The 13,524-nt window shown below is 42.4% G+C and overlaps 1 protein-coding gene across 1 annotated transcript; it reads left to right on the top strand.

Moving 5' to 3' along the window:
- The first annotated feature begins 775 nt into the window (after positions 1-775).
- Positions 776-3,344, top strand: LOC120025056 (zinc finger protein SNAI2-like). The gene is made up of 3 exons (XM_038969494.1): positions 776-1,048; positions 1,942-2,553; positions 2,688-3,344. The coding sequence occupies exons 1-3, from the start codon at positions 850-852 to the stop codon at positions 2,867-2,869; spliced, it is 993 nt and encodes a 330-aa protein (XP_038825422.1). The 5' UTR covers positions 776-849; the 3' UTR covers positions 2,870-3,344.
- The last annotated feature ends 10,180 nt before the right edge of the window (positions 3,345-13,524 follow it).

The raw sequence follows: 13,524 nt of genomic DNA, 5'->3' as shown, positions 1-13,524 counted from the left end.
ACCCCTTCGCCATTGGCCATATACCACATTATTGCTTAAATACGCAATTTTTAAACATGTTAAATAAAAATATTTGTTTTGTCTTACACTTTAGAAGTAGGTGGTTAAGGTCAGTATATTCTTTTTTTCTACACAATGAACTGTTCAAGGAAGTGAATACTTACACACCATCGTAAAAAAGAAACAGCTAATGTTGCTTTCAGTCCTCCACACCCCCCTCCTTGACCGCTAGTTCGGCTGCTTCAATGGGACGCACTTCACGGAATGAAAAATGACCGGTCTGGGAATGCGCTTTGTTTCCGAAGCTTTCAAATGAGACATGGAAAGAAACTGAGAATAATAGACGAGGAACCTCTCACGAAACACTTCAAGTCTGTCTTTCTATACAAGTAAGCATAGGATACAAAAGTGCATTCATTCATTCAAATAAACACGTATAGTTGGCCTAATCATAGGTCTGGACTTTGAGCACATTTTTAGGATGGAGGTGAATAACGTTTTTAACGGCTAGTACAACCAAAAAAACACATTTATTTGGCATTTTTTGCTATACCATGTGATAGTGAGAACGTATGTAGAATAAAGAAAAATATAGAGAAAGAAATATCGGCAGGCCAATGTTTATTTTACTAATAAAGCCAGTCAGGCAGGGTAAATTCAGATCGCCTGTCTACGGGCTTGCAGACTACTGTATACAGTGTATTGCGATGCACCTGTTTTGTTGGGGTATGCTGATCGACGCAGAGGTCCGCCCCGGTGCACTTGTCCTTTCATTCTAATTGGTCCGACAGGGTGTGTATGCTAATTTTTAGCGACCCCTGCACCTGACTCTCTCCACTCCACTGAAGAATGCAAGGCAAAAGACAGCCTCCAAGAGCTATTTATTCAACAGGTCATCCTACTAGCGCTCACTTGTTACATTATTGCGGCGCTGCAGACTCATCAATAACTCAGAGCTATATGATAAAGATGCCAAGGTCGTTTCTGGTGAAAAAACATCTCACTAATAAGAAGCCAAACTATGGAATTCTGGATTCAAAAGCAGACGGTACAGTTAATTTTTAAAATCTACTTAAATTATATGTTTATATCGTTGTGTTGTATATTCTCATCTACAGTAGTTCTAATTTTTTTTTAAAATACCAATGTAAATACCTTTGCTATTTTGTCTGTTGGCTATAACTTGCATTATTTCAGAAAAAAACAAAATTATAGTTATATTTATTATATTCCGTTCATAGCCCATTTTAAAAATGAATTTTATTCTTGCCGTGAGTAATTGAACACACTAGGCCTATAACTCAAACAATATGATTAGAGCATAGACTAAAATTACGTTAGTTATAGGAAAGTAAATAATGATGGATCTAACTGATACCTTGGAATAGGATACGACAAATGCGGTTTTGGAGTTTAGCAGGTGCAAAATCTGTCACACAAAAGAAGAGTTTATTATTAGTCCCTCCTGGGATCTGAAGGGTCCTATTAAGCGCGTTCAAGAGGCTAATGTAGTGCCCTCCGAGGCTCCTTTTACCCCAAAATGTGCCTTAAGTCTGTGTTTTTGTTCCAATTCACCCCTTAAAGCGAGCTAGCCTCCCACCCTCCCGTATTGAACTGGCAAAGATGACCATTATAGAGGAAAGTAAAATGTATGTGACTAAAATCAGATGAGGTTTTTTTGTAAGGAAATTAGAATAGTGCCAGTTGGCTATGCTATGTGTATGCATTGGAACTTTGGATATTAAGCAAATCCATATGCACAATACAGTCCCTCTGTTACTTTGAGACTGCTCCTAATATTGTAAATTAATGTCAAATATTTAACTATATGTTTTAACTTATTACTGAATTCGACCTAATTATTCTCATAGAGCATTATTAAAACATTTGAGTGTACTTGTAAAACAGTTTTAACATAAAATGGTGTTTGTGTCATTACAGATCTCTACACCAGCCTGGTCCAGCCTGAGGTAGCCTGTTACATCCCCAGCACTCCTCAGCCCCTGGAGGGTTGGCTGCCAGGGCCAAGTCTCATCCCCACACCAGCCTCCATGCACTTTCCACAGGTAGACAGGCTGCCTTCAAGGGACACCAGCTTGTCCCTGCATAGCTCAACACAGGAAATCACCTACCCCCTGCCAGTGTCTCACAACAATCCGCTAAGAGACTCACAGTCCGGACTTAAGTCCCTGGGAACCATGGAACCCCAGACCTTCCTGCTCTCACAGGACTTCAGACACCTGGAGGAGAGGGGCAGCATGCCTAATCCCCTCCTGGGCCTTGTCCACTCTGGTGTTAGTCAGGAGCGCTTTGAATGCTTTGACTGCCACAAAGCCTACTTCACCTTCTCTGGGCTGGCCAAGCACAGGCAGTTGCACTGTGAGTGGCAGTGTCACAAGTACTTCAGCTGCAAGTACTGTGACAAGGAGTATGTGAGCCTGGGAGCTCTGAAGATGCACATCCGAACACACACACTGCCCTGCGTCTGCAAACTCTGTGGGAAGGCCTTCTCCAGGCCTTGGCTGCTCCAGGGACACATTCGCACACATACAGGTATGGACAGAGTAATGTACAGCCGGCAACACTTTTCACCTTTATTCACCTGTTTCATGAATTGAGCTTGACTCCACATCATCCCATATTCAGTTACCCACTTGGGCTCTGAGTTTATCAATTCCTTTTTTCAGGTGAGAAGCCCTTCTCCTGCCCACACTGCAGCCGGGCGTTTGCTGACCGCTCCAACCTCCGAGCACACCTACAGACACACTCTGACATCAAGAAATACCAGTGCAAGAGCTGCTCCAAAACCTTCTCCAGGATATCTCTGCTCTCCAAGCATGAAGAGTCTGGCTGCTGCCCACAGTCCTGATGCCATTTACTGCCTGTGTTGCCCACTCTGAACCTGTTGCCTACTTGCCTAGGCTATGTCTGGTTCTACTAACATCAGACTGCTGTGCCCTCACAAAGCACTGGAGATAGACTGCTATTAATGACACGGAGCTCTGACTACTGTATGTTTTTGGTCTCTGACATTTCAAGCTCATGAAATAAGCACAACGGACTGTGTCCAAAGACGTTCTTATGTCATATATTTGATATATGAAGTAGTTGTTTGACAAAAAAAAGAGAAGTTATCGCATGCTGCCAAAAATACTTGAAATTTAAGAGCCTTGAAGTTTTTGATTGTGTTATTGATGATTACCTGTGCCTTTTGAGGAAATGTATAGCTGGAGTATACAATTTTGTATGAACTTTGTTTGTTTAAAAACAATAAATACCTACTTTTGTACAATATGCCTAAATATGAAAACATGCATGATCATGGGAGACATGAACCACTGAGATGAAAGCACAAGCCCTTGTCTAAGTCAAGAAATATTGAAGAAACCCACTTTTCTAAAATCAAAACAAAGACTGAGTGACTGCTGAAGAGTACACAAGTAGAGTATTAGAACTAAATGTTAGCGCTTTCCTATCAGTGACCCGGCACGTTCCTACTTTACGACCATTTCTTGGCATTGTGAGATCACTGGCATACTGTAAATATCATCATGGGCACACAGGAAACTGGAGAATAAAGCAATTCGGATAAACAGATAGTGTGGGTGACATTCTGGAAGTGTTCTTGTGACACCCCTATCCCCAGGCAGGATCTCTCAGGGGTCTCTGAGACGGGATCATTTAAATCACAGGCCCCCATTTTTCCTCAGCTAATTAATGTATTTTTGGACGGCAGCTGGTGAAGGTGGATATTTTAAGAGTCTAAATAAAACCGTGATGTTTCCCATTTGTAATGGTGCATGGAAAATTCTTATTAAATATATCGGTTTATTGGCAGGTGGAGGGAGGCCAGCTGCATGCTGCTGTGGCGCCATGCCAGGCCTTGTGGGAGGGGAGACGGTGGGGGCTTGGTCGACTCTTTCCAGTTGCTCAGCACAAGTGGAGCAGCTGAGTGGAGAGAGCTCCCTAAACACATGGCCAGTCACTGCCGGCAGGGAGAAACGCTGCTTTTCTTCAGCAGAATCCAAAACATGTCTGGCATGTCCCAAGGCACTCCAAACACGCGCAGGTTGGTGCAACTTGGCCCTCTGTTAGATGATTTGTAGAGTAGAATGATGAATGGGGATTGGGTGCTGTGTTGGCACTGGCCGGCAATTAAATGTTTGTCAACTGTTTACTTGTACACTGTTTCACATATACGGCCAAGGCAGCAATAGCCAGCTATGTACAGTAGCTGCAACTGGAGATGGTCAACCCCCTTTGAACAATAAAAAGGTTGTTTTTGTTGTTGTTATAACCACCACTCATTTAATAATAATAAAAAATAAAGAAATCCATAAAGGGTGAACAAATAAAAATATCTATGTGCTAAATGTTAAAATATACATTGATTGCACATATTATGAATTGCTCTGGATAAGAGTGTCTGCCACATCAGGGTTTCCCAAACTCGTTTTTGTTTTTGCACTAGAATTACACAGCTAATTCAAACAATCAAAGCTTGATGATGAGTTGGTTATTTTAATCAGCTGTGTAGTGCTCGGGCAAAATCCTGTGCTAAATGACCAAAATGTTAATATACACAGTAGGTGATATAGTTGTGGAAATAAAGAGACACGTGGACGTTTCTAAGTTGGGAAAGAAAGGGTATCTTGGGCCACAAAACCCATAACTTAGCAGGAAGCCCACGCAGAGCAGAGCTCATCGAGCCAGGCCAGTGTTTTCAGGAGGCCAGATCCCACGGGGCAGGGCTCTGGCACCACCGTCACAGCTCCCTGGGGTGTTGCTGGGGGATTTTAGTGGAGACTGACATGGCAGACACATGGCAGACGCATTCCTCAGCATATCCTGGCTGGAGCCGTCTCGGCCCATCCTTCACCTTTCTGACGCACTAAATTTATACCAACATAATTCTTTAGCTGCAGGACACCATGGACCCGATCAACCATGGACAACTTCTACTACTACTAACATTGTGGAGATCAATATGAATGTAACCGTTTCAGAGGTCTGGTAGAAATGTTGACCAGCCTTACTGGACAGACCCAGAGGATGAGGACGATAGACAAACACAAGGCTCGGCTCCAGACGTGATCTTGACCTCTGTCTCCGTTCTGCATGACGTCTGCATCAGCTGACGCAGCAGCAGCTCCTAACTATAGCCACTGTGACTCCACAAAAGACCCCTCTCGCCCTATAAATACCCTGTAGCCAGGGTAAGAGAGGCATGGACCTGATACCCTTACAGCAGCAGACGGGTCAAAAATAGAGGTAGTGTGGCTAATTCTGACCCAGTGTGAATTGGGCCTGGTCAAACTCTAGCTCCTGGGTTGGGCTGACATGAGCCTACAAGTCCCTCTCAGGTCCCTGGCACTGATGAGTGGAACCTAGAGAGTTTCCAATGCTCTGCGCGAGTGAGTTAGCTTTCTCCAATTCCATAGAGCTGTGCCTAGCTGTTTCCCTTTGGAACAATCTCTGGGCCTGATCCAGGGATTCGCCTGCCAGTAACCCTCCCTAACCCTCCCCCACACACTTTTTCTCAGCTGCTGGGGATTTCAACCCCATTTCCACTTGTCCTGCTACTCTGCTGGATACAGCCACCGTACTAGCTCCTGGGATGATTTGATAGCATAAAGGTCAACGAGTTCCCGTCCATCGAGATAGAGAAGGTGCTTTGATATATCTGTCTTGAGGATTTATGTTGATCAGTTGGCGGTAGTGATGATAATCTACTGTAGATTAATGATTAGATAGTATTTATGTGCGTTGGATAAAACTAGTGACAGCTATCTCACGATTAGCTCATGTCACAGACCCAAAACATCCCAGAAATCATGAAAAGCACATCTACTCTAGAGAAGAGAGTGAAGGAAGATAAATCAATTATTTGTCTGTAAAATGTTTGTTGAATGTCGAAACACAACTGACTTTAAACAGAATTAAATTAGTCTGTATTGCCGCCAACAGACACGAATGAAAATACATCTGTGTCGTATTTGAATATCATGCTCTTGATAAAAGCTCTTGCAAAAGTATTGAGGCCCCTTAGATTTATTCACATTTTATTGTTTCACAAAGTGGGATTCAAATGGATTTAATTGTCCGTTGTAGTCCAATGACAAGTAACTCTATTTCAAACTGGTTTCCAATAGGCCAACGTGGCATGGGGTCATACAGTATTAGTCTATTGGAAAATCTGAATCAATGAAAAGTGTGAAAAGACCATCTGGTAATAGATCCATTTAGAATAGCACTGTAAATTAGGGATAGTGACTAGAGAATTTAGACAAAAGAAGAATCCTATATCAGCACCAGGTTTAAGATTTGTGATTAGCGAGTGGATTAAAGTTGACATTTTTTCCGGTGTGTGTTGGCCTATGAGCGCATCATGGACGCTACTACCTACACCGACATGTTGCCATGGCAACGTTGTCAAAAGCATGAACGCCTGCAAACTCAACTTGACTTCAGGGGATATCCAGCCGGGTCATGTCTATATGGATATTAATACAAACGTTTAGGCCTATAAATACTTGATAACTTGTTTAGAATAAGCATGCCACTACTCCATTGCTAGTATCATAGTAATACCATCCCAGTTGCCACTTATAGCCCCTGTGAAGACAAAGTGGGGATATTTTTAGTCTATCCAGCGGATGCTATCTGGCCTGGTGGGATATTTTTGTGAACGACCTCAGCACAGCCTTGCACCGATTCAGAATATTTTCCACAGTGAGTGTTGGGCATTTATAAATATATCTCACTCCTGTAGCTCCCTCACACACTGCGTATTAATGCTATGTGCTGCGCTTGTTACCAAAACCCTGCCACTATGCTGCTGTGGACTGGGGATGGGAGTATTCAGGGAGGTAGTTATATCTGTCCACTTGTTGTGGGAAAAAAAGCCCTGCAGGCCTGAACAGGTGCAGCTTGGTAACATTTAGCGGCCCGTCGAAATCAGCCAACGCCCCCGCCCTATTTTCCATCTGATATCTGAGATTGTTTTCGTCCAAGGGCTCCTGCTTGCTCACCACATTCGTTTTCCATGCCCTGACCTTTAACCTAGGGTGACCAGACGTCCTCGTTTTCCGGGAACAGTCCCCGTTTTTGGTGGCCTGTCCCCGGCTGGAGCTGTCCCCGTTTTTAACTGTGTGTTAAAAACAGACCGCAAAGGGAAATATTTTACTTGGCAAGAAAGACCGGGCAGCAGCGCCTACCGGTTAACGTCTCAATCGCGTTGTGCGTGTGTGTTTAGGCCAACAGAGGGGGCTGCTCGCTATAGCAGCTTCATTCACTCTTCTTCTACTAACTATTTGCTCGCGATAGTTTTAGAGAAAACTGCTGTGGAAAACTCGTCCAGAAGCTAGCAAGTATCAAGTGAATCCACAACATCACCACCAACGTTTTTTCAAGCCAGGTAAGTTACAATCGTTTGAGATACCAGTGATGTTATACTGTCACAATTTATTATATAGATAGATGATCTGCTCTATAAGGTTTTAAATATGTTATGCTCGCTAACGTTAGCTATGTAGACTAAGTTAGCTAGCTAAGTTAGATAGCTACTATTATGGTAGGTTAAAAAAACGTTCACATGTAAACATGCAGTGGACGGGCTATTTTGAAAATATGATTATATTAAATGAATGCACAATTAATTCTGAGAATATTTTTGTAGATTACAATTTTAATGGTTTGGCATTATAATAAGTAGTGTGAAAATCGACTCTGCCGCTCGAGCATGCTTTTGCGGCACAGTCGATAGCGCGCCGGACCTCGGGCTAGAAGGTCGAGGGTTCGAGACCTGCTCCCTGCTGTTTCATTACAATATATTTAGAAGTGTTCATGGATAACATTAGCAGTGGAGAGGAGGAAGACTGGATAGGAAGAAGAGTGAAGGAGACAGAGGAGGAAAGGTAAAGATATGGTTACAGAGCCTGACAATTTATTATTCCAAACAATGTTTTTGAGATAAAATACAAAAATGAGGCAAGCAATGGGAATCTGTTAACCAAAGTATTTGATCTAATAGTATGCTATTTATTAATACAGATTGGAGAGGAAGGAGAAGGAAAAATTTAAGGGAGTAAAAAGAGTGAAGCAAGGAGAGTGTAGAAGAGTGAGGTGGAAAGGTGAAGAGAAGGAAAGGAAGACGAGTGAAGAAAAGAGGAGGAGAAAGATTGGAGGAGAAGAAAAAGTTAAGAGAGTAAGAAGAGTGACACAAAGAGAGTGAAGAAGAACAGACAGGATAAAGTTTAACCCCAAAGTTCAAGTTGTCCCATTATTCAAAGGAGTCCATCTTCAGAGTGCATAGCGATAATAACTGTGAAACACCTATATCATTTTCAACATTTGATTAATGACCAGCCAACTGTAAAGCTCCTGATGTTCCAGAATTATTTGGCTTGCCATGCTAATTATGTTCTACTTACAAAACATTGTATTTATCAAGAAAAAAAAGAAAAAAACAGCTTGAAAATGATAAATGATCATGATCTGAAGTATAGTATCATTGGTAAAGATTATGAATATGTATCATTGGTAAAGATTATGAACATGTGTGTGCACTTTTGATGATAATCAAATGCAGCTTTGTTCAACAACATTGTTTCATATGAAAGCTCAACAGACAGAAGGGTATTTCTGCATGATCCCTCACTATCTTCTCGATTTAGTCTCTTTGCCTGTATGTTTGAGTTTATTTATTTTGAGTTTATTTTATTTTTACAGGGACGGTGCACATTAATCAATTTTATGTGGCTAATTTATATGGCTAATTTTCAACCACAGTCCCTGGGCAGGTTATTAAAAACAATTACAATATAGACAATCATTGAGCAGTGAGCACACACAGAGCAACATAGGACAAGCAAGACATAGCATACAGACAGAGCAACATAGGACAAGCAAGACGTAGCATACAGACGGAGCAACATAGAACAAAAAGCAGCAAGACAAAATCCATAAAAGCAACAAAGTGTTTCTACACCTCACAAGCTACATACAACATGGAAAGCGGCAATACACAGCTAGGGATTATGTTCACAAATCTGATTGACCTTTAGCCATGTCTTCATGCATTTTGTGAAAGTGTGATATGCGGTGCAGTTATGTGTGTCTGATGGCAGTGTATTCCAGACATGGGAAGCTCTCACAGAGAAAGCGGATTTAATAAAGGTGCTTTTCCTTAAGGGAACTATACAGTCACCTCTCATGGCAGACCTTGTGGATCTGCGGCCATATGTTTGGGTTTTCTGTTTAACAAAAATAATGAGTGGAGGGGGAGCCAGGCCATTTAGGATCTTGAATACAAGACATGCGTCGGTGTATTGCACAAGATTTTCCCAACTCAGGAGCTCATGCTTTCTGAGGATGTAACAGTGATGATGGCTATTGGGCTTCCTATCAAGCACTTTGAGAGCCTGTTTGTAGACAGACTGAATAGGTTTTAATGTTGTATAGCAAGCTTGGGCTCAACTAGTCAAGCAGTATGTTAAGTGGGGGAGTATCATAGATTTGCAGTACAGTTTTGCTACCTCTGTAGTCAAACAATTTCGTATAAATCGGAAATGAGCTAGGTTGAATTTGGTTATCTGAATTACCTTTTTCACATGCTTTTTAAAAGAGAGGTTGGAATCAAGTATGATGCCAAGTTACTTAAAACCAGATACCACCTGGAGCTTCTCCCCTGACACATAGACATCTGGCTCAGTAGCATCTGTTGCCCTCTTTGTGAAGAACATGCAAACAGTTTTTTTCACATTGAGATGCAAACACGAGTCACTGAGCCACTTTGTAACCTGGACCATTACAGTAGTGAGTTCTTGTGCAGCTTGTTGTTTGCTCTTTGCATGCACATATATCACTGTATCATCTGCATACATTTGAACTTCAGACCCAGTACAGACAGAAGGCAGATCATTAATGTACAGGCTGAACAGGAGGGGCCCCAGTATTGACCCTTGGGGAACGCCCACATCATAGCTAAGAGTGGGCGACAGCTCATTGCTCACTCTGACACACTGAGTTCTGCCTTCAAGGCATGATTTCATCCATCTCAAGGCATCGGGGGGAAAGTTGAACTTGGACAATTTTGTGATGAGAATATCATGGTTAACAGTATCAAAAGCTTTCCTTAGGTCCAGAAGCACAGCCCCAACAACGCCCCCTTTGTCCATCTTGGACTTCACATTTTCCAGAAGAAAGCAATTGGCCGTTTCTGTGGAGTATTTCGCTCTGAAGCCAAACTGCATGGAGTGTAATGTGAAGGGGCTGTTGTTAAGGTGGGCAATCAGTTGTTCTGCTACACACTTTTCAACAACCTTTGACACCACAGGTAGTATACTAATGGGCCTGTAGTTACTCACAGGGTCGCCCGATTTAAAGATGGCTGTTATTATGGCCGACTTCTACACCCTTGGAAACACCCCGAGACCAATAGATGTGTTGGTGACCTTAGTAATGGGGCCAATGAGTGACTCTTTGTAGTTTTTAAGAAAGGTAGAGTCCAGCCCAAACACATCTTTGGCTTTAAAGGTTCTTTAGTGAGTTAATCACCTTGTTCACCTTTGACTCAGAAACCTCCCTTATGATGAAGACAGGTTGAGCGTCATTCACTAGCACTGAGCCCAAGAAACCAGTGGAGGGGTTCTGTGTCAGTACCCTGACAGAGTCAATAAAGTAGGAATTGAAGGCTATTGCTATTTCGGGCTGCATCCTGTGTTAGATTGTTATTCACCATGATTTCTATTCTTTTTGCAGTGTTACTATGGTCTTTCCCTGTTAACTTTTTTAGATTCTCCCAAATCAATTTAGAATTTCCCTTTGCTTCACCAATTATGTTAATAAAAAAGTTTGCCTTGGCCTGTCTGATTTCTTTCATCACCTTATTTCCCCAACATGGTAAACCTGCGTCTGTCATGCTCTAATTTGGATTTTAGGGCTATTTTTAGAGCATAATCTTGTTCTTTCATCAATTTCCAAATTTCTCCATTTAGCCAAGGAAGAGTGCTCTTCTGGCCAGGTTTGGATTTGATTTTCTTTAGGAAACCATTTATTGTAGTCTGGATTGTGGATAGAAAAACCTGACTATCAGCTTCCACGTCTGTATAGGACAAGAGAGCATTCCAGTTAATTCCCTTAATTTGCGTTTTCAAAATAGTTTAATTCACTCTTAGTTGATCCGGCTTTCTAACAGTAGAGAGGTTAAACCTGCTCTTAGACAGCTTTCTGGCTATAAGTGTCAGATTATGATCAGATAGCCCAGTAACCATATTGAATGATTTAGTCACTCTCTCTGGTTTATTACTGAACATCAAATCAATCTGTGTTTTAGAGCAACAAGTCACCCTGGTTGGCCCTTTAACTAGCTGTGTAAGGTCAAAGGTATTAGTGATCCGTTTGAGAGTTTTCCTACAATACTTGTCTTCATAATTAATATTAAAATCTCCCATTAAGATGACCTCTTTCCCAAAATCACATTCCCTAAGCATGTTATTAAACTGATCAAAAAACACACTTTTGGTGGAAGTTGGCCTATACATTCCAATAAGGGTAAAATACATTTGAGGAGACAGTGTAACGTTCAGGCCAATACATTCTAGTTCATTATCACATGACCACTCAATTTGTTTACATCGGATATGTTCTTTAATGTAAATCATCACACCCCCTCCTCTTCCTTCAATCCTGTCTCTCCTGAAAACAGTGTAGCCAGGCACAATCAAAGCAGCATATGGAGAGTTTTTAAGGAGCCATGTCTCTGAGAGGCAGAGGAAGTCAAGGTTGGAGTCTGTGTGTAGATGTTGAATTTGATCACTTTTTGGAATGACACTACGAATGTTCAAGTGCCCCCCTAGTAGTCCCTTGGGTTTAGCTCGTGGGTCCCAGATGACTCGAGAGCGATTGATACATTGAAAAAAGTTACATTTTCTGTGTTTTCTGACGGCTGGGTTTAGGCCGTTTTGTTTCGTTTTGATTAGGGGCAGTTCAGTAGCGCAATTAACAATCCCTCCCGCCTGCACTGGATGCGGGGAACTAATTAAAACAGCTTGCGTACCAGAAGCAGAGTCAGGGATCGCATATAGCGACTTGGGTATGTTTGAAGAGTCAAAATCTATCCTGGAGCCGGGTGAGTCGAGAGAAACAATGGGACCATAGCACTCACCCACTTCCACAGCGGCGAGGATCAGTGGACGAGGCCATCCACTGCTTCCCACTCCGGTGAGTATCGCTGGCTCGGTGATGTTAGGCCCAGGGTTGAGTTGCACATCCCCGGAGAGCTGGAGGGTAGTGAACAGGTAGTTTAACAGTTTCCGATAAATGTTGGACTTGTTTGTTACGCCTAAGCGGGTCAGTGGAATCGGGAGCGACTTGGCCATTATGCAGAACATTATGGTATGTTGTGTACTGTCCGCTCCCGTGGACCAGTGAACCAATGTGTTTGGTGTTGATATTCTCCGCCAGTAGATTTATTGTGTCATCCCAGCAAGGACGCACTGAGATTATCAGTAGAGCAGCTACATAACTGACAATCATGGCAAAGTACTGGAGATAAAACACATAATTGCGCTTTAACTCTTTGCATGAGTTACTTAGCTGGGGTCGGCGTACACCTGATGTTTTAGATAAAATAACAGCATTCGTATGAGAAGCGGCACCTGCCGCACCACCCTGTCTTCCGTCCGCCATTATCCTGTTAAGGTTAGGAGATAGATGTTGTGTGTGTGCGAGTTAAGGTCAGAACCTTAGCACTGCCATTCAGTAACACACTTTCTCTCTGATATAATGGCAGAGGCCTGCACCTCATCAGTGGCTGACCCATGCTGGTTCCCAGGCCCCAGTATGAGGGTGGATAGGGAGGGAAGGGGGTTCAAGGGCCAGGTGTTTTGGGAACAGGGGAGCGCTGGACTACAATGGTGGTTGCTCTCAAGGGTGGAAGATTGTCGGCTGATGCACTCAAAATGAATAATCTCATATTTAATGACAAGCGGCAAGATGATAAACTCATTATTTTTTACAATGTATTATTTCGATATTAAATAATTAGATAGGTTGATTATGCAAAAACGCCAAAGCCTTCTTTCTTCATTATAAGAGAGGTCATTGTAGTGTCACTTGTCATTTCTTTCTCTTGGGGTGAGTGTTTTTTCTTGACTGTTTTCACACTATGACACCAGTCATCATTAAAACCTGCAGAGGTGAAACACAAACAGAGGATCTTAGAGATAACAATGGGTAATGAGGAGAATGTTTTTCAACCGGTCTGAATAGTGTGTGTGGAGTTTGAAAGGTCTTTATAACCAAGCCTCAGTTATATTAACATAACACAACAAACGCCACCAATCCATAGCTCAATCAAAACATCCTCCAGTGTGGCCCAGGTCACAGGGGCTGCCCTCTGCTCTGTTTAGACTGTGGTTAATTGGACCACTTCACTTTGAGTAACTACTGTGTAGGACCCTCATGTCGTCTTATAGCCTATCCCAGACTATAGCAACACCTCCACACTTGCTCAAAACACAA

Source organism: Salvelinus namaycush, chromosome 30, assembly GCF_016432855.1.
Source record: "Salvelinus namaycush isolate Seneca chromosome 30, SaNama_1.0, whole genome shotgun sequence".
Taxonomy (NCBI): Eukaryota; Metazoa; Chordata; class Actinopteri; order Salmoniformes; family Salmonidae; genus Salvelinus; species Salvelinus namaycush.
Note: the sequence above shows the minus strand (reverse complement) of the source record. Positions and strands in the feature narration are given on the sequence as shown.

Coding starts and splice junctions, on each gene's coding strand:
- LOC120025056 (XM_038969494.1), top strand. CDS start 850: ATGCAAGGCAAAAGACAGCCTCCAAGAGCTATTTATTCAACAGGTCAT. Junction 1,049..1,941: donor TCTGGATTCAAAAGCAGACG/GTACAGTTAATT, acceptor GTGTCATTACAG/ATCTCTACACCAGCCTGGTC. Junction 2,554..2,687: donor ACACATTCGCACACATACAG/GTATGGACAGAG, acceptor TCCTTTTTTCAG/GTGAGAAGCCCTTCTCCTGC.